The sequence below is a fragment of the Chlorocebus sabaeus genome, chromosome 10 (genome assembly GCF_047675955.1).
Source record: "Chlorocebus sabaeus isolate Y175 chromosome 10, mChlSab1.0.hap1, whole genome shotgun sequence".
NCBI classification, from domain to species: Eukaryota; Metazoa; Chordata; class Mammalia; order Primates; family Cercopithecidae; genus Chlorocebus; species Chlorocebus sabaeus.
The window spans coordinates 30,269,566-30,292,366 of NC_132913.1; the positions used below are offsets into that span (position 1 = coordinate 30,269,566).

The 22,801-nt window shown below is 36.0% G+C and overlaps 1 protein-coding gene across 5 annotated transcripts in view; it reads left to right on the forward strand.

Annotated features, from left to right (window-relative positions):
- Positions 1 to 20,654, forward strand: part of KYNU (kynureninase) — a 181,343-nt gene extending 160,689 nt beyond the window's left edge. For 2 of the 5 annotated variants that reach the window (XM_073019652.1, XM_007964880.3), the window contains exons 11-14: positions 7,399 to 7,451; positions 10,658 to 10,743; positions 18,459 to 18,689; positions 20,390 to 20,654. In XM_073019652.1, the coding sequence (XP_072875753.1) occupies positions 7,399 to 7,451; positions 10,658 to 10,743; positions 18,459 to 18,689; positions 20,390 to 20,515 (496 nt within the window). In that variant the 3' untranslated portion in view covers positions 20,516 to 20,654. The remainder of the gene's footprint in view (positions 1 to 7,398; positions 7,452 to 10,657; positions 10,744 to 18,458; positions 18,690 to 20,389) is intronic. The other 3 variants (XR_012094179.1, XM_073019653.1, XR_012094178.1) reach the window with 2 other exon arrangements.
- The last annotated feature ends 2,147 nt before the right edge of the window (positions 20,655 to 22,801 follow it).

A 22,801-nucleotide genomic window follows, 5' to 3' on the forward strand; every position in this document is an offset into this window, starting at 1 on the left:
CCACCATTGTTTTCTTTAGTTTTTTTAAAACTTAAGAATAAGAATGTTGTAAATGTCTTTACAGGGTTTAAGGAGATAATCTTCTTGTTTTTCCTTTAGCTTTATTAATAAAATGAATTGTATATTAATAAATTTGCTAGTAGAGACCCATTTTTGCTCTATGTGAACCCTACTGTTCATAATGTGTTATTATTTAATATGCTGTTAGAATCCATTGGCAGTGTTTTATGATTTTTGTATTAATTTTTTAAGACTGAATATTTTGTGTATGCAATCCTAACCTAGTTTAATATTAATATTATAATGTCATCACAAAAAATGATAATATCTCCCATGCCTCTTTTTTGATTTGGTTTTTGTTTTCTATGCACTGAGCTAGTTTAAATAGCATTGGAATTATCTACTAAAAAGTATTGATAGAATTTCCCCATGAGATTACCTTCTTTTGTGAGTTTCAGATGTTTAAGCTTTTTCTCTATTTCTCCTATTAAAATCTATTAGTTTCCATTTTTGTTCCTTTCTGGGATTAGGTTGAATAAGTAATATTCTCCCAGAAAATTATTCATTTAATCTAAATTTGTAAATTAATTTAAGCAATGCCTCTCTTATAATGTGCTTATTTTCCCTATTTTGTGAATATCCTTCTACATATGTTTTTCTTTTCATAGCTATACCTTCTTGTGTTTTCTTGATTAATTGGTATTCCTCTCCCTCACCACAACAAACTTGATTTATGTATCGATGTAACTGTCATTTTATGTTTTCTAACTATTAATTTCAGCTTTTTTCTTTGTTAATTGCATACCGCTCTTTATTTTAGATCCGTATCGTGTACTTTCATGACACTTTTTAGTCTTATTATTGATTTATCTACTTTCTTTCTAATTTTAAATTGATCTACAGTTTAAAGCTATGAATTGTTCTCTCTGCACTGTTTTGGCAATTTCCCAAAAGTCTTGATCTGGAGCTTTTAAAAATCATTCTTGTAAAAGAAATTTTACCAATTCAGTTTGTATTTCTCTTTATCCTAAAAGTAATTTCAGATAAATTTACTTTAAACTTGCCAGGTAATTGAGTCTTCTCATTTTCTGAGTTTTTTTAATTGATTTTTAGTCTTATTGGATTATAGTCAGATACTATGGTCAGCAATATATACATTTTGGAGATATTAAAGATTTTGTGTAGTTATAGTCAACATTTTATGAGCATTTCTTTTGAAAGCTATAATCTTTATTTCAAGTCACCGCATTAAACATTTATGTTAGATTTACCGTCTTAATTGGTATATTTGTCCACTTGATCTGTCACGGACTTAGAGAGGTTAATAAAACTTCTGCCACAGGATATTTCTCTCTCCTTATAGTCTCTGTAATGTTTGCTTTATGAGTGTTGGTGTGGCATTATGTTATGAACAGCAATTCATAAATGTTTTATCTTTATTGTGAATTTTTCAAATTATTGGCAAAACTATCAAGTGATAACAGATTAGGTAGAAGGAAGAGGAAAGCTGCTAAATCTATAATTGTTCACGGAAGAGAACTAGTAGAATAAAGGAAAAGAAAAATTTAAATTAAAACCTTAAATATCAAAGTACTAAATAAAAAATAATGGGTAAAAAAGCAAATCATCTCATGTTGAAAGACTTTTTAAAAAAGCTTTAGAAATAGAAAATATGACATTAAATGACATTGAATTAAGACCAGACATATTTGTCAAAGTAATAAATATCAATAGATTTAATTCACATATTGAAAGATAAAGTCATCAGACTGTACTACAAAGCAGAGGCTCAATTAAAATAAATAACTCAGAAAAAATAGAATAAAAGGATGAGCAAAAGTATAGAAATTGGAAAATAAAGTAAGATGAAATCTTTATATATGACAAGGTGGAATTCAGACCAAAAAAATGATAAGAAGGATACTTTTGTCAATAATTTTAACTTTCTTGATATTCACTTTGTATTCTTAGATTTGATTATACTTGTTTTACCTGATCTATCATGTTTAAATTATGGATAGTAAGTAAAACTTGGTTAACTCCCGTATTTGTTTAGTTATTTATTTTTACACTTTCACCTATCATTTCCTATTTACTATTACCTTAATCTCCACATTTCTTTAGTCTCATTCCTATAATTAAATACATTCAATAGTCATAATATGTCATTTTGTTATAGTTTCACCAGTCATCTCTTGGCTGACTTAAGTTCTTTTTCAGGTAATGAAGAATTAATGGGAAAAATATCAATATATTTATATATGATATTGACATATATGATGTATGTGATATATAGATAGATAGATATATGATATTGATCAATATCAGTAAAACTTATACAATTTGACTTAGTCAAACATAGCATTCATGTATCATGTTTTTTTTTTTCCTCTGAGTATTATACAGGTATTTCTATATTAGTCTCTGTCATTGAATGGTTGCACTTGATACATTTGAAGCCAATCTGACATTTCTTTCTTTATTCTCACTTAACCCTTTTTTGAGTGGAACTTCAGTTTTTTCTCTATCCTTAAAATCCAAAAATTTTAATAGGCAGTAACCAAAATGGACCATTCTGAGTTAATTCCTCCCAGCTAACTCAGAGGATGTTGCATTTTTTCAATGTAGATTCAAATCATTTTTATTTCCTCAAAGTTATCTTGAATCATAACTAAAAAATTTCTTCTCATGCTTTCCTTCTTTGGAAACTCATTCTGATTATGATGGAACTTATTCATCTGTTTATTAAATTTGTCATTTTCTCTCTAAACTATTCAAAATATATCTCTTTGTTTATTTTTTCTCACAACTATCTTTTGTCCCTTGCTAGTTTTTCCACAGTATCCTGCCTTTCTTGCAATTTTCCAAATCTTTTTTTCTTTCTTTTATGTGTTTTATTTTTGTTTGCTAATTCTTTCCTGATTTCTGCATGCTCATTTTCATCCCTCCTATTGTTAAGATATGTTAATCCTATTCCTACATTTTTACTTGGCTTTTTCCAAGCACATGGAATATTATTTCATTATGCTTCTGTTGTTCTCTTTATGTATTCATTTTCATTACATTTCTCGTCCACTTTTAGGCAGTCTTTTCCTACTGCATATTTTTCATTTTTTGTAGATTTCTCCTATTTTTCGTGGAAAATCTTTGTGTTACTGCTAATACCCAGTTCTTTTTTCATTGTTCATCACTGAATATGTTGAATTTTCCTGGATTAGCAATTTGGGGAAGGTACCTAAGAAGGAGGCTAGGAGAGAAAGGGTACAGTAGCCCTTCAGATTTTTCATTTGCTCACTACTTCCATCTCTTAGGGGTCCTGTTGATTCTTTCTATGGATGTGCCTCCTTTTTCTGCAGGATACATAATATAACTGCTGCTCTAAAAATGGCCCTGCTCTCTTGTATTCTATACCCTTAATTGTATCAAGGGTGTAGCTTTTGAAATTCAAATTGGGCACCTTGTCTTTATTTTAGATAATTTTTTTTTTAAACTGGAACTTCAGTAGATATTCCATCACTTGAGCTTTTACCACTCTTTTCTGATTTTTTTCAGTTCCTCCTATGCAGATTCCACCCAATGTCATCATTATAGGCAGAAGAACCATTATGGACAAAAATAGAGGATCATTAGGTTCTCATAATGAATTACTTGAAATGAGAGAATAAATATTAGAAGTAAGGTTTCAAAGGTATGCCTCGGCTGGTACACTATGAATTTTAATAAGTTAATGAGAACTGTATATTTTTAAGTGCCAGATTTTTAAAAATTAATCAGACTCTGCTAATTAATTCTATAAAACTATATGCAAAATACATAAAATATTTTTGAAATTAAAATAAATTTGGACTAATAAAGAGGAGTTAAAATGATAATTAAAACCTTTCATTGATGCAACAACAATATGTGCTCTTTAAGAAAAATCTGGAAAATATAGATAGGAATAAAGCATAAATTAAAATATTTAACATTTTGGCCATAGTTAAATATACATACATACATGTTATTGTTTTAAAACTAGAATCACACTCAAAATATTGTGATCTCCATTTTAATCTTTTTGTGTATATATATATACTTTTAAATAGGATTTTTATAATGGCTGCAGAGTATCCCTTCACATGCAATGGTGTAATGTGTTTCTGTCAGTTCTCCATTACAAGATATTCAGGTGGTTTTGACACTGAAAATTGTATTGTGTTAATTGTCCTAATGAAGCAGGATATTTCCCTGACCCCTTCTCGGAACTCGTGACAGGGATGCCTCCTTTACTCGGCCCGCTCGCGGCTCTCAACTCCTCGCGGGAGGGAGTGCACGAGCGAACGAGTACCGGAGCTGGAATGAATGAGTGCTGGAATCGGCTGGCCACTTCGGTGCTGGTAGGATCCAGATCCACGCACTGGGACCTGCAGCGTTCCACCCTTCGTGGGAGGGAGCGCACAGGTGAGCCGGTGTAGGAACTGGTCCCACGCTTTAGAACCGGCAGGAGTGAACTCCATGCAGGCCCCACAGCAGAGTCCAAGCGGGGGTGCCTGCGACTCTCAAAGCCCCAGAGGCCATGTTACTGTGCTCTTTTAGCTCTGCTGTCCGCAGGCGGCGTAAGTGTTAATAGCCCAGTGGGGCCTCTGCCTTTTCACACGAGGCAGCTGCCTTCCACCAGCTAGGGCAAAGGGCCAGTGTGACGCCAGATTCTTCTCGAAGTTACGCTGTCAAGCTGTCCCCTGAAGTCAAGCCACTTCTCTCCTATGCCTAGCTGTATCCTGTCTACTGGCTGTCTTGGGTTTATACAGGCACAGGATGGGGCGGGGTGGGGCCATGGGTGGTTTAGGAAAAGGCAACATTTCAGCGGGAAAATAGGGATAGAAGTTCTCACTTTGGGCTATGGTTTCAGGTTTTTCAGCTTCAGGGTGGGAATTCCTGGGGACCCACTCTTTTCTGCCTAGATTTTCTCTGCCCACTGTTCCTTATCACTAGTACACAAATCTTGGTGTACTTCACATAGTGTAATCCAAATAGTGTAATCCAATTTAGATAAATTGGAAGGAGTAAAATTTCTGGGACAGAAAACAATGCATATTTCCCATATATCTTCTTAAATTGTCCTCTAGAAAGATTTTATTACTTATTTATTATCATTATTCAACAAGTGGCTGATTTCCTTTTCTTTGAATCTTTAATGAAAATAAGCATAATTTTAAATCATGTTGCAGATTTGATATATAAAATATGGTCTCATCTTTATAGTGTGAAACATTAGTGAGATTGAGGTGTTTTTGTTTGTTTTGTTTCCTTTTCCTGAAATCATGTGGCACAGACGTTTCTCCTTTATAAACTGCCTGTCCGTGCTCTGTGGCTGGGTTGCTCTTGGTACATCGTCCTTTTTCTGTGTAAAAATTCTTAGTGAAAACTCTTTCATATGGGACAGATATCACTCCTCTTCCCCATCTGGTTTGCCTTGCAATTTTGTCTGTCTTTTTAATACAGAATTTTAAATGTTTATAAATCTGTTGGTATGTTCCTTTGAATTTTCTTCTGTTTTATACTTAGAAATTTCTGTTTTGAAAATCATGAGTATGTAAATATATTTTTTTCATTTTTGCATTTTGGAGATATCATAATTAAGAGGTGATAATTGTGACATGATCTGAGGACTGTTTCTGTATTACTATCATATCTCATTTGTCTCACTGATGTTTCTTTTACTAGAATTAGTCTTATGTACTGTACTTTATAATATGCTATATTATATAAAACATATAAGATACTATTACAAGATAATATAGCATATTCCTCGCTATATTTTCTATTTCAAAATTTACTGTGTTCACCCATATATTCTACATAAATTTTAAAACATTTTGTCATGTCCCAAAAAATAGTGCCTTGGAATTTTTATTTGACATTACTAAAACTAAAATATTATTTAGGGATACTTGATTAGAAGCAACATGATATTTCTCTTTCTAATTTTTAAATATTTTTCTCTAAATTGCTTTGTAGTCTTTTTCATCTAATATATACACACACATATATGATTTTTCCTATATATTTTGTATTTTATGTCTGGCTTATTTTACATTCTTTTTTTTTTGAAACGGAGTCTCACTCTGTCATCCAGGCCAGAGTGCAGTGGCACCTCTCGGCTCACTGCAACCAATTCTCCTGCCTCAGCCGCCTGTTTAGCTGGGACTACAGGTGTGCACCACCATGACTGTCTAACTTTTGTATTTTTAGTAGAGACAGGGTTTCACCATGTTGGTCAGGCTGGTCTCGAACTCCTGACCTCATGATCCACCCACCTTGGCCTCCCAAAGTGCTGGGACTACAGGTGTGAGGCCGGGCGCGGTGGATCATGCCTGTAATCCCAGCACTTTGGGAGGCCCAGGGGGGCCCGATCACTTGAGGTCGGGAGTTCAAGACCAGTCTGACCAACATGGTGAAACCCCATCTCTACTAAAAATACAAAAAAGTTAGCTGGGTGTGGTGGCACGTGCCTGCAATTCCAGCTACTTGAGAGGCTGAGGCAGAATAATTACTTGAACCTGGAAGGCAGAGGTTGTGGTGAGCCGAGGTCACGCCATTGCACTCCAGCCTGGGCAACAAGAGTGAAACTCTGTCTAAAAAACAAAAACAAAACAAAACGAAACAAAAACAATATGAAAGCAACCTATTTCTTTTAAAACTATTTTTAAAACTTTCAACAATTATATGGGTTTTTTGGGTACATTTCTCTTTAGAGATTCTATTGTAAAAATATTGTGTTAATTGTTTGGCCTTTTTGAGCTTTTAGCTTAATTTTAAAATTAAAAACTGCTTAATATTTTTGTTCATTTTATTTTAAATAAAAAGGTAATTAACTATAACTCTCAAGTTGATATTTCACACAAAAATAAAATAATAATAGAGATGGATAGATTTTTATCCTCATTCTTTACATTATAAATATTAATTACCATATGATAGTATATAGCATTTTATCTACTGAAGTATTTGATTACTTATATTACAAATGGCTTTATAATGTAGGCCCCAGATTTCTAAATTAGTAATGTCTATTTTTATAGATCAAAATATCATGTCCAGTCACAGTGGCTCATACCTGTAATCTCAGCACTTTGGGAGGCCAAGGCTGATGAATCACTGGAGCTCAGGAATTCAAGACCAGCCTGGCCAACATGGTGAAACCCTATCTCTACTAAAAAGACAAAAACTAGCTGGGAATGGTGGTGCATGCCTGTAGTCTTAGCTACTTGAGAGGCTAAGGCACAAGAGTCACTTGAACCCAAGAGGCAGAGGTTGCAGTGAGCTGAGATCATGCCACTGCACTCCAGCCTAGGCAACAGAGCAAGACTTCATCCAAAAAAACCCCCAAAAAAACTAATGTTTTTATTTATATTTTAGATTAGTGGGATGGTTTGGCCATGAACTGAGCACCAGATTTAAGATGGATAACAGTAAGTGTATTAATTTTACCTAATAAGTCATTGTATTTTAACTTTATTTCAATGTTCATTTGTCTTTGTGTTATGTGTAATGTATATGCCCCATGGAGAGTGTGCTTCAAAAAATGTCACTGAGAATTCTCAAATAAGAAATGACATTTCCGGAGTGTAAGACTAAGAGTTTATAGGTTTTAGCATGATTTTGAGTCTATCCCTTAGTAGGGAGGTAAAAGAAAATGAAGTCCAAGGTAAGGGTCATGTGGCTTGGCCAATATAGAGTGCCTGAAACATGGGGCATGGAGGATAGGAGGAAATTTGGGGCTTGGAGTCAGATCCAGAAAGACTTGGGTGTTAATCACACTTTGCTGCTTAATAGTTTTTTGACCCTGCACAAGTTACATCATCTTGTGTCATTGTTTTTTCTTTCCACTTATCTAATGTGAATAATAAAACCTATTTAAAGATTTGGTTTTAGGGTTAGTCAAGTTCAAAACAATAAGCCAAGTAGGACATAGCAGTACTGTAATCAATACTCATTTTCCCTCCTCTTTTTTCCTAAATCTTTTCCTTTTGTGGCTTTTGCCATGTACCAAAGAGTATAGCAATTCCTGTGAGCAGTTAACCCCAGCAGATAGAATTGAAACTCTACCATGCAGAGCTTCTTTTTCCTGCGTGCCCCTATTTCTCAATCACATGGGATGTGGAAAGATCATAAGTGCTTTGAGAGTTCAACATAAACTTGATCCTTCAGATTGCTTTAAACCCTGAGATACCGTTTAAAATTTGTTTCCATTTTTTATTGATTTTATTTTTTTGTTTTTGGAACAGGGTCTTGCTCTGTCACCTAGGTGGGAGTACAATGTTGCAATCAAGCTCAGTTCAGCCTTGATATCCCTGGCTCAAGCAATCTTCTCACCTTAGCCTCCTAAGTAGCTGGGACTAGAGGTGTGCACCACTGTGACCGGATGATGATGATGATGATGATGATGATGATTTAGTGGAGATGAGGTCTTGCTATGTTGCCTAGGCTGGCCTGAGATAATATTTTATATATATAGGTGCTCTTTGACTTACAGTGGGGTTATTTCCTGATAAGCCCATCATAAGCTGAAAATATCTTAAGTAAAAAATGCATTTAATACACCTAATCTATAGAACATCATGGCTTAGCCTAGCCTACCTTAAAACACATTCAAAACACTTACATAGCCTAGAGTTGGGCAAAACCATCTAACACAAATCCTGTTTTATAATAAAGCATTCAGTATATTATATGATTTATTGAATACTTTACTAAAAGTGAAAAACAGAATGGGTGTATGAGTACTCGAAGTATGGCTTCTACTGAAGGTGTACCACTTTTGTATCACTGTAGAATTGAGCAATTTTAAGTCAAACCATCGTTAAGTCAGGGACCATTGGTATTCAAATTTGTAGCAACCAAATTGCAAGATGGGATATTCCCATCAAGTCAGGTTACCTGTATTTTACCTTGGCTGCTAAAATAGTTAGATCTGTTATTATACCAGTTATTTAAATTCTTTGAGATGGGTTTTCTTATTTGGAAATAAAAGAATTGAATTTGATCAGGGGTAGCAAACTTTTTCTGTGAAGGACCAGATAGGACATATTTTAAGCTTTCTGGGCTATACAGTCTCTGTAGCAAATACTCAATTCTGTCATTGTGGTGGTAAAGTAGCCGTAGGTGATACACAAATGAAAGATTTTGGCAATGTTTTCATAAAACTGTATTTTAAAAAAGCAGGGCCTGGCACGAAGACTCACGCCTGTAATCCCGGCACTTTGGGAGACAAGGCAGACGGATTGATTGACCACTGGAGTTTGAGACCAGCTTGGGTGACATAGTGAGACCTCGTCTCTATAAAAACTACAGAAATTAGCCAGGAGTGGTGGCATGCATCTGTAGTCCCAGCTACTTGGGAGCCTGAGGTGGGAAGATCACCTGAGCCCAGGGAGGTCAAGGCTGCAGTGAGCCATGATTGAGCCACTGTACTCCAGCCTGGGTGACAGAGTGATACTCTGTCTCAAAAACAGAAACAAAACTAGTGGGTCAAATTTGGCCCACAGGCCATATGGCCATATATATTAGGCTGTTTTTACACTGCTATAAAGATACCACCTGAGACTGGGTTTTTTGAAAAGGAAAGAATTTTAATTGACTCACAGTTTCACATGGCTAGGGAAGCCTCAGGAAACTTACAATCACGTCATAAGGCGAAGGTAAAGCAAGGCTCATTGGAGGTGGTGGCAGGTGAGAGAGAGAGAGAGAGAGAGGGCATTAAAAACTGCTGTTTTTAAAACCATCAGATCTTGTGAGAACTCCTTCACTATCATGAGAACAGCATGGGGGAAACCGCCCCCATGATCCAATCATCTCTCATCATGTCCCTCCCTCCACAAATGGGGATTACAGTTCAAGATGAGATTCGGGTGGGGACACAGAGCCAGACCGTATCACCATAGTTTGCTTACTCCTGGATTTGATGACTATATAAAAAGTCCTCATATTTTAACATTCTTTTAGTCAGTCATAGTGTTATCTCTGACTAGCTATCTTAACCCTATTGAATTTAACTTGCTGCAGTTCAGTCTGCTTCATTCTAATTAGTAGAGCATCTGTTATTAATTTACCTTTTTTATATATTATACTTAGATCTTTTTTTTTAAAGCCCCCTCTGTTGTATGTGTGTGTGAATGTGTGTCTCTGTGTGTGTTTTGTAAGATAAACCACTTGACCTAATAATCCTAGAGCTAAAAGTCACCTTCATAGGTCATTTCATTCATATTTCTGCCTTTGGGCGACAGTACAATTACATGCCACTAAAAGCTGATGCTCTCTCTCATTGACATGATTTCATAATAGAATAGCAACAGTTGAGCAGAACAAGGAATCCTGGCTTGGGAATAGGAAGGCAGAGAATGGGGTCCAGAAAAACTTCCAGAAGAGGTCATTTTTACCTTGGGTCTAAGATTTCTGGTGTTCTGCTAAGAAGGTGGGGACAAGGGAGGCGGTAACTGCTGGTAAAGGGGAAATAACGTCGAAATTTCAGTTCCATAGAGTTGATCTTAAATATCTCAGGAATTCTACCCAGGAGTAAAAGTTTACATTTTGTTCTTTTACTCTCCAGTACTTTAGTATCTTTATGGACACTTTTCAAGTTACCTTCTATGATAATGACATGATATTAATTTCTCAGAACTGCAGTTAATCCCTGGGGTCTGTGGATTCCGAATTTCAAATCCCCCCATTTTGTTGGTCTGTTCCTTACATGCTAGTTTAGAGGTAAGTGATGTATGTTTCAACCTTCCCACATCTTTGCCTTTTTTCTTGATCTGATTGTGACAATTTGTAGTACTTTCTCTGCTACACAGCAAGATGATACATGTGCACTGTGCATGAACAAGGGACAGAAGGCATCATTCCCCTTTAGGACAGTGATGATGTGGCAAATACTCAGTTCCATCATTGCAGTGGTAAAGCAGCCGTAGGTGATACATAAATGAAAGATTGTGGCTATGTTTTCATAAAACTGTATTTTAAAAAAGCAGGGCCTGGCAGGAAGACTCACGCCTGTAATCCCAGCACTTTGGGAGGCAAGGCAGATGGATCAGTTGACCACAGGAGTTTGAGACCAGCCTGGGTAATGTAGTGAGATCTCGTCTCTATAAAAACTACAGAAATTAGACAGGAGTGGTGATGGTCTCCCTTCATTCATGTCACCAGCCCCCAGCACAATGCTTGGCACATTATTGGCACATAGTAAATATTAAATAGAATTATTTTGGGGAGATACATTTTTTACTCCACTTAGTATCTGTTTAAACATGAAAAACTTTCTTAACTTTCTCTTGGCCTCTCTGTATACTAAATAAGCATGCAATATTTAGTTCTTCATAAATTCATTTATTCAACATAAATTTATTGAGAGTGTGCCTGCTGTGATTACTGGGGACTATACTTTTCTAGTTCATTATAGGTGAATGAACTGACCAAGTACCATGTGACAAAGCTAGGAAAGACTTACTTGAAGGAAAAAAAAAGAATAATCAGAGTAAACGGAGGTTAAATAAGGTTGTCTCATGAAGTATGGTGGTTTAATGATTTTTTTTTTTTTAATTGGGACTTCTATGCCATTATATCCATTTATAGTCTCAACTATCACTGACTCAGTATTTTCCTTTAGATTAATTTATATTTTTATTTAGGTAAATTTAGTCTCACCCTGAAATGATAAATATACATAACAAGAAAATGAAATTGTGATTCCTTGGATACTATTATTTAGTAGTAGACTAAATGTAGTCAAGTAAAAATATATGGGTTATATAGTATAGAATTCATAATAATGTAAATATATAAAGTAAATATATATTTTGTATACATATATTTAAAATATATTTTAATTAATTGTGCATCTATATTTCTAATAGTGGTTTTACGTAGAACTATTCAAACAAAGATTTGAAATTTTTTCATGTCTCCTTAAAAAATCATGAAGTTTTTGATTTTTTAGCAAAAAGTTATAGAGGATTTCAGCATCAAAAGAGTTGGACAGGATGAAGATTCAAAATTCCTTCTAATCTAAAATTGCGTAATTCTGTGAATACTTATAGCAGTTTCTCATTCTGGCCACTGGATGGCAGCATCAAGTTCCTCTGTTTTTATTAAATTTCACCACGGGAGAGTGATCACCTCATTTCGTTCCATCTCAATTTAAAGCGCACCTACTCAGTTTAACCACTAGATGGAGCTTGTGTTGTTTTCACTTCATGGCAGAATTTTTCTTTAACTTGGAAAACAGACATAGTAACGAGATTTTTCAGCCGGTGATACATATTTTGGAAAGTTTTTTTGAGTAAAAATCTGCTTAGTAAATCAGATAATGATATTTGAGTTGTTTTTATAATATCCATTCAGACAAATATTTTGTTTAAACATTTTAAAACAAAACAAAGTTTCTGCATTCCTTGCAAGTTTATATCAGGGAGAAGATGTGTGACAATATCAGAAGCACCAGGACATACCTTAGGAAGAGCTTGTACCTAAAGTAATTTCCTCTGATGGATCATATCTTTGCAAATAACTTCTCAGACACACCTGGAAATTTCCTTTTGGAAGCCCTCACTTTGGCATACCTTCTGCAGTGGACTGTTTTTTCTAGTAATATTCACCCTTCCGCTGTAGGAAAGGAAGCACATTCCTATTTTTCCTGCCACTGTTTTCCTACTACACTGTATTAGAGTCATCTAGATAAAGTTTTTATTTTCAGTTATAATCTGACAACTGATTTATTTTTTCTTTCTAATATCTAAACTTAAACCTCAGTCTACTGAGTAGCTGGGACTACAGGTGTGCACCACCACACCGGGCTAATTTTTGTAGTTTTGTAGAGACAAAGTCTCACTATGTTTACCCAGTCAGTATCTAAACTTAAAACCCTAAAGCCACAAGAAGAATGATATGCACTTCTCTGGATCTTCTAATCACTTACGTATTTCCATTGAGCCTCTTTCTGCTCATTTCACTGCCGAGACTATGTTCTAACCAAAATTATCTTTAGTTAATCAAGTCTTATGTTGGTAAAAGTGTTTTTCAAAATTATTTCTTACTGTAAATTGCAAAATTTTTGAATTGCAAACTTATGCATTGAATTGTTTCCCTTTCTGTATCTAACTGTTAAAATGTCCTATTTTTCTAGACATTTATGGGCTTCTCATGTGAGTAAGCATCAGTGAATTAACTATGTTTCTATTAATACTTACCTTTCTTTAAGTTTTATTATTTATATGTAGAGATGAGGTCTTGCTCTGTCGTTCAGACTGGAGTGCAATGGTATGATCATAGCTTACCAAGGCCTCAAACTCCTGGGGTTCAAGTGATCTTCCTGCCTCCACCTCCTGAGTACTGGGACTACAGGTCTGTGCCACCACACTTGGCTGATTATTATTATTTATTTATTTTATTTCTTTATTTTTGAGACAAAGTCCCCCTCTGTCACCCCTAGAGTGCAGTGAGGGGATCTCAGCTCACTGCAACCTCTGCCTCCTGGACTCAGTTGATCTTCCAACCTCAGGCTCCACAGCAGCTGGGAGTACAATGAGTGCACCACCATGCCCGGCTAATTTTTGTATTTTTTGTAGAGACAGGATTTCGCCATGTTGCCTAGGCTGATCTCGAACTACTGGCCTCAAGTGATCTTCCACCTCGGCCTCCTGAGTAGCTAGGACTACAGGGCATGCCACTGTACTCAGCTTGTTTTTAAATTTTTTTAGAGATGAAGTCGGGCTATGTTGTTCATGTTAATCTGGAATCTCCTATGTCCATGTTAATCTGGAACTCCTGGCCTCAAGTGATTCTCCTGCCTCAGTCTCCTGTTTGAAATGTTTGTTTTTCGGTGCCATAAAGAAATAGCACTTGAACGTAAATTTAATTTATTTAGTAAGGCCATTTTTACTTCCTGCAGAAAGGGTACACTCGCCGGCAGTTTTGCCACAATAGTACACCAAACAAAGGAGACAGGGTCATTTATAACCTCACGCAGGCATCCGCCCTACTGCTGTGTCCAGTTGCCACTGGCTGGAACAGGACCTTACATTCTGTATTTGTCCTGATTGGCTAGTAACTTAGAACTTTTTAAAAGAGGTAAAGGTAGAGGGGAACAAATGAAGGAGGGAGTAACTTGTGGAATGCTAAAAAAGGTACAAACACTTTTAAATAAGGAAGAGGAACAGGCTATGACCTAATGCTTGCTTGGACTGGTATGAGCATGCCAGGGCAAATATTTAGGCTAAATTGTGGGAGCTAAGAACTAACGTATATTTATTTATTTATTTATTACAGCTAGCAGGTATTTAAGAATGTTAGCACAGGTCTCTGAGTAAATTTTGCTTCTAAGAGAAGTTACTCTTTATTCCTAATTAGATGGGAAGGAAAGTCTTCGAAGAGGAACCTCTACTTTACTTTTTACACTAATAAGCAGTTGGGATGACTGAACCACTGCACTCAGCCACCTTATCTTTTTAAACCAGTTTATTCCATAGGTGGTTGAAGTTTCAATAAATGGAACAAGTAAATGCATGAATCAAACTGCTTCTTTGTTGTCTCTACTTTACTTTTAAGAAATATTCAACACAGTCAAATATGAACTGGAGGAGAGATTCTATACCTAAGAATCAATTGTATATAAATAAGACCTTAGATTTTTAATGCAATGACTTTTTAAAAAGATATTAATATGGCTTTTTAAAAAAAATACATGTGTATATGGTTGATTGATATTAAAAACAGCACGTTGTAATCAGTTTCAGACTGTCCTTTTGTTTATATTTTTGGATCCGAATCATTTATACAATAATTCTTAAAATATTGTGGATCAAGGGATGAAACCTGAGGCCAGGAAGCTGGAGGCAAGTACTTTCTCCCTGAATGGACGCAAAGTGTGACCTCACGCAGACAACAACTCCCTTTGGATGTATTTGCCTTATTGTTTAAAGTAAGATGTCTGGACAAGATTATTTAGGGAGGCCGTGCGCGGTGGCTCAAGCCTGTAATCCCAGCACTTTGGGAGGCCGAGACAGGCGGATCACGAGGTCAGGAGATCCAGACCATCCTGGCTAACACGGTGAAACCCCGTCTCTACTAAAAATTACAAAAAACTAGCCGGGTGTGGTGGCGGGCGCCTGTAGTCCCGGCTACTCGGGAGGCTGAGGCAGGAGAATGGCGTGAACCCGGGAGGTGGAGCTTGCAGTGAGCTGAGATCCAGCCACTGCACTCCAGCCTGGGCAACAGAGCAAGACTCCGTCTCAAAAAAAAAAAAAAAAAAAAGGATTATTTAGGAAGTCTCCTCAATTTTCAAAATGCTTAAATTTAAACAATACATATATTATATTTGAAGGTTCATATTTATATGTAGCAATAGGTAGACAATATTTAGGCCCTTTCAGTATTCTGAATTCATAATGAAATAAATAGCTTCAAAATATGAAGTTAGAGGATTCAGTTAAAATACATGGCGAGTCAGAAGACTCAACAAAGAAATGTACTATATGTTTCCTTTCAAAGTTCCTAGGGAGCCAGTTTTAAGAATCTAAGAGAAAAACATGACAATTGAAAACATCACACCAAACTTATTTCTCCTGTTTATACTTACCTAGCTTTTCTAGCTTCATGTTCATTTTGTCAGTAAGAAAAAAAAAAACAAGTAGTTGAAACTCTGCCAAGTATTATCTTTTAAGTTGAATATTTTTCCAACCACACTTTTCATTTTTTTAATTAAAAAAATCATTCTTTCTCAATTTTGAAAGCATAAAATTTATGAGAAGCAAAAAAGAAAATAGAATATTTATGCTACTTCCCTATTATTCTCTCTCAATATTTTTATGTGAGGCTCAGAATAGACTTTTACTCTGTGTGAGATGAATTTAAAAGTGCCTCGGAATGCAATTGCCCTTATTGTGGTTGTACTGGGGAAAGTAAGTTTTATATTTAAAAGTTATTTTATTATTCAAAAGTGACAATATTCCACTGTATATTAAGATGGAAGCTATTTGTCATACCAAAAAATTTGGTTTCTAGTTATCAAGAGAAAGCTGCAAGAGCAACATTCCCTAAGCCCCTTTAGAAACTAAATTCAAGTAATATTTCTCAAAGTTTTACTAACCTATGCATACAAATGAACTGTCATTAAATGTGATACTTCACATATTGATTGCCCCCATGTACGTATTAGGGCACCCATAGCATAACCACAAAATTTCCTAGATTTATTATTTAGAATTTCTTAGAATATTATTAAGCTCCAGACAGAATCTTGGAAAGATTCCTCACATAGTTTTGTATTCCAAACTTCACAGCCAAACCAGCTGTGGCCTGTGCCTTGCCTGTCCCTGCTCCTCTGGGAGAATTTGGATTCTTGGCCCTTGACCCAAAACTTGGCAGTGTTCCCTTGAGTCCTCATTATGCCAAGTCTACCTAATTTTGCTTTGCCCCAAAAAATGAAGAGAGGCCTCCTACCAAATTCTGTGTAACCTGGATCAGCTGAGTCTTGGGGCACTATTATTTGTACTCCAGATCTCAGGGGCTTATGAAACCAAGATATCAGCCTCTGCTTGAGCTGTCTCTGCAGGCGTCAGACATTGTCTGGGAGGTGTGGTGGAGGAGAGAGACAGGCACCATTCTGTCCTGTTTTTCCTGTCTTGCTTAGATATCATTTACCTTCAGTACAGTTCCCATTCTCTCCTTCAGCCAATCCATAGCCTCCATACAGTCTAGTTCCAGGAAATCTATGGCTGAATGGTTTGAGTTTTATTAGAGTGCCTGCCTGCACATGCCACGTGTACATACAGGAATAACTGTTTTCATAGACTTGATAAAGTCTCAATATCACCAAATGACCCTATCTTTGCTCTTGATATCTTTGCTCATGATACAAAAAAGGAACATTAAGTGGCAGGCCAGTGCATCACGCTCTGTTTGCAGTTCATTCAGTTCTTATATGTAGGATATATTTTTACACTCTACTTGACCTTAAGAGATAAGCCAGAAAAGCGCATCTGTTCTGACCCCTAATATTCCAGCACCAGTTATTGTGTGCCCTTGTCACTCATCTTAATATAAGACATCTCAGGCAGCAAATGGCAGTATTTTCACACCAGTGCTAGAGTTTAGAGGGGGGAAAATGAGAGAAAGCAAGCCCAAATGCTTCAGTAAAAATAAATGCATTATCTAATATTATTTGCTTTCCTCTCTGAGAAAACTTAGCATTATTATTTAACTACTTGTTTTCTTATTGTTAAACTGGAAGAAATTTAGGAGTCAGTAAAGCAGTTATAAATATTACCAGTAACACTGATTTCCACATTTGCACATGTTTAGATCATATTGCACTTTTTTGGGGATAAACAAACTTTACATAAAAGTTGGAAAAGTCTTCTTGATTATGATTTCAAAAAGTGGTTTTGGGGAAAAGCTTACATTGTATGATATTTAAATCCATTTTTTAAGGTATGTTTTACTTGATTATACTAAGTTAATTTAAAATAATTTGAAGGTATGTTCCCAGACCACACTGAGGGTTGGGCTATTATTTCTCCTGGTCCAATAACAAGATGCAGATGAACAGGGGAGAAAGAGAGTTTTTATTTCTGTAACTGGTTACAGGGAGAAGGCCTGGAAATTATCACCAGACCAACTCCAAATTACGAAGTTTTCCAGAGCTTATATACCTTCTAAGTTATATGTCTGTGTAAGTGTGCATTCATCTGAAGACATAAGTGATGAACTTCTTTTAATCTATAACTAAGGTCTGAGCCCTGAAGACCTTCTTCTGGTGCCTCAGTAAATTTACTTAATCTAAATGGGTCCAGGTGCTGGAGTGATTACCTTTATCTTGTCTCCTGCTACCTCACTGAGGTTTGAGGAGTTCCTTTAGACCTTCAATAAACTTGTTTGCGGAGGCCTGGGGAGTTTCTTCACACCCACAGTAAAAGCTTGTTTAATCCTAAATGAATCCTATTAAGAACTCCTTCGTGATTTTGTCATGCTTTCAGGCCCAGGGAAGGCCTAGGCAAAACTCTTGGTGGGCTTTTGTTACATCCCAGCCTTGTATAAGGGCATGGGCTTTTTTCGTTTTTCATATTTAACTTAACCATTCGGTCAGTACTGACACAGTTGTGATGGAGGCCTGCGTTAGTGAGACCTGGCCTGCCACAGGTACAAGTATTAACTTACATTTTCTTCCTTTGCAAGTTTTATTTAAGTGACATTTGTACAATTTTTCTGTCATGGAAATTTTACCTCCAGTGTTTAATAGCAAAACATTTAAAGGAGGGCATGATTTTACAAAAAAAAAAAAAAGATTATGTAAAAGGAGATTAAAAGGAGATATTTATTGGAAAGGTCAAACATGGGAATTTCCTTTTTATGCATGATTTACTCTTAATTTTTGCTTCTTTGTAAATCAATAAGACACTTTAATCTGATTGTTTCTCATTCCACAGATCTTTAAGCAAGCGACAATGAAGGCATTGCGGAAAAAATCTATTTTGCTAACTGGCTATCTGGAATACCTGATCAAGCATAACTATGGCAAAGATAAAGCAGCAACCGAGAAACCAATTGTGAACATAATTACTCCATCTCATATAGAGGAGCGGGGGTGCCAGCTAACAATAACATTTTCTGTTCCAAACAAAGATGTTTTCCAAGAACTAGAAAAAAGAGGAGTGGTTGTAAGTATGTCTTGCTTTGCTACCAGATTTTGTCTGTGGGCTGCATGTTAGCGATAAAATTTGGATTGTTTGGTTTATTCATTGTTGCATGTTATTTCACATCAGTCAGTCAATTAAGGACAAATTAAGTGCCAACTAAGCCCTCAGCACTGTGCTAACTGAAAGGCATAGAGATCTGTCATTTCTGATAAAAAAGAAGATACCACAAACTTGGGTTATAGGAATAGTTTTTTGTAACTTACTCATTCTTTTCATAACAGTTTAGGCAGAAAAAAATTATTATTTCATCATACTCAGTCAGGACATTGTTTTCTCTAGTTTGTACTATAATTCACTTATTGAAAGAATAGAATTAAAGATCATACCAATTTATTGAAGGGTAAAAAAAGAAAGTCTTATTTAGTTGCTTGATCAAATTAAGTTACTTTCAACTTTGTCACTTCAGTCAAAAAGGATATATATACACTTCCCAGGAGTGGTAACATTGCAAGGAATAATTTTTTTTAACCCTTCAGCCTATATGACCTTCTTCAAGGTCTCTTGAGGAGAACTAATAAATGTGAACTGAGTCATTTCAGGGAAAAAAAGATAATGTATCTACTTCCAATGATTATGTAATTAAGGCACTGCTTGGCTCATGTTTACCTCCAAACCTGTAGGAGAGGTTACCCCCAGATGCTGAAGGCACAAGTCAGAAAATCAAGATTCTAGATCAGACTCTGCCATTGTCAAGCTCTGTCCTCTTAGGAAAGTTCATTAGGATCTATTGGCTTGAAATTTTCATCTGTATTTGTGGTATAAAAATAATTACCTCCAAGGGTTGTGATTGGATTGAAATGGGACAGCACATATAAACTATATACTGTATTGTCTAGCCTGTAGCAGGTGTTTTCTAAAGTTAACCGTAGAGCCGGGCGCGGTGGCTCAAGCCTGTAATCCCAGCACTTTGGGAGGCCGAGACGGGCGGATCACGAGGTCAGGAGATCGAGACCATCCTGGCTAACATGGTGAAACCCCGTCTCTACTAAAAAATACAAAAAACTAGCCGGGCGTGGTGGTGGGCGCCTGTGGTCCCAGCTATTCGGGAGGCTGAGGCAGGAGAATGGCGTGAACCCGGGAGGCGGAGCTTGCAGTGAGCTGAGATCAGGCCACTGCACTCCAGCCTGGGCGAGAGAGCGAGACTCCGTCTCAAAAAAAAAAAAGTTAACCGTAGAGATCTCCAGGCATGTCCAATTATCTGGTGCTACTTCAGGACCTACAATGTAGCTCACTTCTTATTTGTGAGATCACAGATTAGAGAATAACTTGAAGGATAATTTACTAAAACTCTCGGGGTTTTCATTCACTTAAATTCACCCGAGTTCCAGTCCTTCCATGGGGTCCCCACAGGAAAAAAAAAATGAAAAACTGTATGTATGATCTATTAAATGCGTAAGGAAGATAGCTGCTGAATAGATTTCAGGAATTTATCTTGGCTATTCATGCACCAATCCATTCTTATTTCTTAAATTGTTATCAAGAGAAAAGTTTCATAAAACATAAAAATACCATGTTTTACTTAAAGTAAAAAATTTTGCTTATATATTAATTTTTAGGGAAATCATTATGAAGGTGCTTTACATAAGTTTATCTTGAATATATATTTTCAATGTGTGAATAACACTAACATTATTGTGGCTTTATTTCCCCCCTGCCCCCAGTGTGACAAGCGGAATCCAAATGGCATTCGAGTGGCTCCAGTTCCTCTCTATAATTCTTTCCATGATGTTTATAAATTTACCAATCTGCTCACTTCTATACTTGACTCTGCAGAAACAACAAATTAGCGGTATTTTCTAGAACAACTTAAGCAAATTATACTGAAAGCCGCTGTGGTTATTTCAGTATTATCCAATTTTTGATTATTGAAAGTATGTCACCATTGACCACATGTAACTAACAATAAATAATATACCTTACAGAAAATCTGATATAATTTTTTAAGGTCTGTGGCACTGAGGAGTCCACAGGGCTGCCTAGGTGCTTGGTGTTTGGGGGACCGAAACTGTTGGTTCAAGTATTATCTATACAGTCCGATAAGCTGTCACATTTCATGGTCATTGACATGTTTTATGTTGGTTTAATTTCTGATTGAACTGACAACTTCATAATGTATGTGCAATTATTGTGTCAATTTTGGAAATATTACTTTAGTTTCAATTTACCAAGGAGTTTCTTTGAAGCATTGTAGTCTGATACACACACACACACACACACACACACACACATACATATACACATACACACATATGATTTTAAAATGTTACATCCAATTCCAATCTAGGGAAAAGGAAATACATTTCCTGGGGTAGTGGCTTTCAAATGTATTTTGGGCACAATCCACATTGCTCCTGCTGATCTATAATACCAGAAACAAGTATTTATGTGAATATATGCCATATATTATTGATTCTAAGATACTTTTGTCATATTTACATCTTTGAAAGAGGACCCATCTTTCAATTTTCAATCAAGTTTCTTACAGTCACCGTTGGCCATCTTTCTCATTACCATCTATGAAATTAGCATGCATCTCAAATAAATAGGTACCATCTTCTATTTGATAAAATAGTCTAAATAACAAAAATAAAAGTGTTTACATTTATTTGCCTGTGCTCTAGTATGTACTATTCTATTTTATCTCATTGTAAGAAATGGTGGAAACTCATTATATTGATTTCCTCACCCACTCATGAGCCCTAATTCACACTTTTTAAGAATGTTTCTTTCTTTAATGTTATCATAATCTCTTACTTTTTAAATGGGAACTTCCCCTAATATAAGGGCTTAGATATTATATTACTGTGTTTCCATAGTGAATAAATAACCCCAAGATCTTTTTGAGGATTAGAGGTGTAAGAAATACGTACTCCGTCTCTTGACCTTTTTGTCTCAAATCTATGGACCTTTCTCACCCACTTTGAAAAACCTAAAGTGACACTCAGCCCTGTTGGACTTACCTAGTTTTCAATTGTTGATGCCACAATCATTATTTATAAGTTGACAAAATAGTGTAGATATGTATACATAGCCAACAAGAAAGAGTGACATAATTGTTGCCCCCGATTACACAAATCTGAATGAAATAAACTTAAACATTTTGGATGGTAGATGTAAATAATAATATGTGGCGCTCCAACATCAACACCTACCAATACCAGTAACTACTGATATTTATCAAGTACTTACCATGCACCATGTATTGTACTACCTTACTCATGTTATCTCCCTTAATTGAGTGGTTACATACTGCTTTAGCAAATCTTCCCACTGCAACTAATCCTCATAGATGAAAGAGTTCTCAAAACCTTAAAACTCACGCATGAGTGGATTCATATATATATATGTATATATAAAATTGTTATTATTATACTTTAAGTTCTTGGATACATGTGCAGAACATACAGGTTTGTTACGTAGGTACACATGTGCCATGGTGGATTGCTGCACCCATCGACCCGTCATCTACATTAGGTATTTCTCCTAATGCTAACCCTCCTCTTGCCCCCCACTCCCTGACAGGAACTGGTGTGTGATGTTTCCCTCCCTGTGTTCATATGTTCTCATTGTTCAACTCTTACTTATGAGTGAGAACATGCGGTGTTTGTTTTTCTGTTCCTGTGTTAGTTTGCTGAGAATGATGGTTTCCAGCTTCATCCATGTCCCTGCAAAGGACATGAACTCATTCTTTTTTATGGCTGCATAGTATTCCATGGAATCTATGTGACACATTTTCTTTATCCAGTCTATCATTGATAGACATTTGGGTTGGTTCCAAGTCTTTGCTATTGTGAATAGTGCCGCAATAAACATACGTGTGCATGTGTCTTTATAGTAGAATGATTTATAATCCTTAGGGTACATACCCAGTAATAGGATTGCTGGTTCAAATGGTATTTCTGGTTCTAGATCATTGAGGAGTCACCACACTGTCTTCCACAATGGTTGAACTAATTTACATTCCCACCAACAGTATAAAAGTCTTCCTATTTCTCCACAGCTTCTCCAACAACTGTTTCCTGACTTTTTAATGACTGCTATTCTAACTGGCATGAGATGGTATCTTGTTTTCG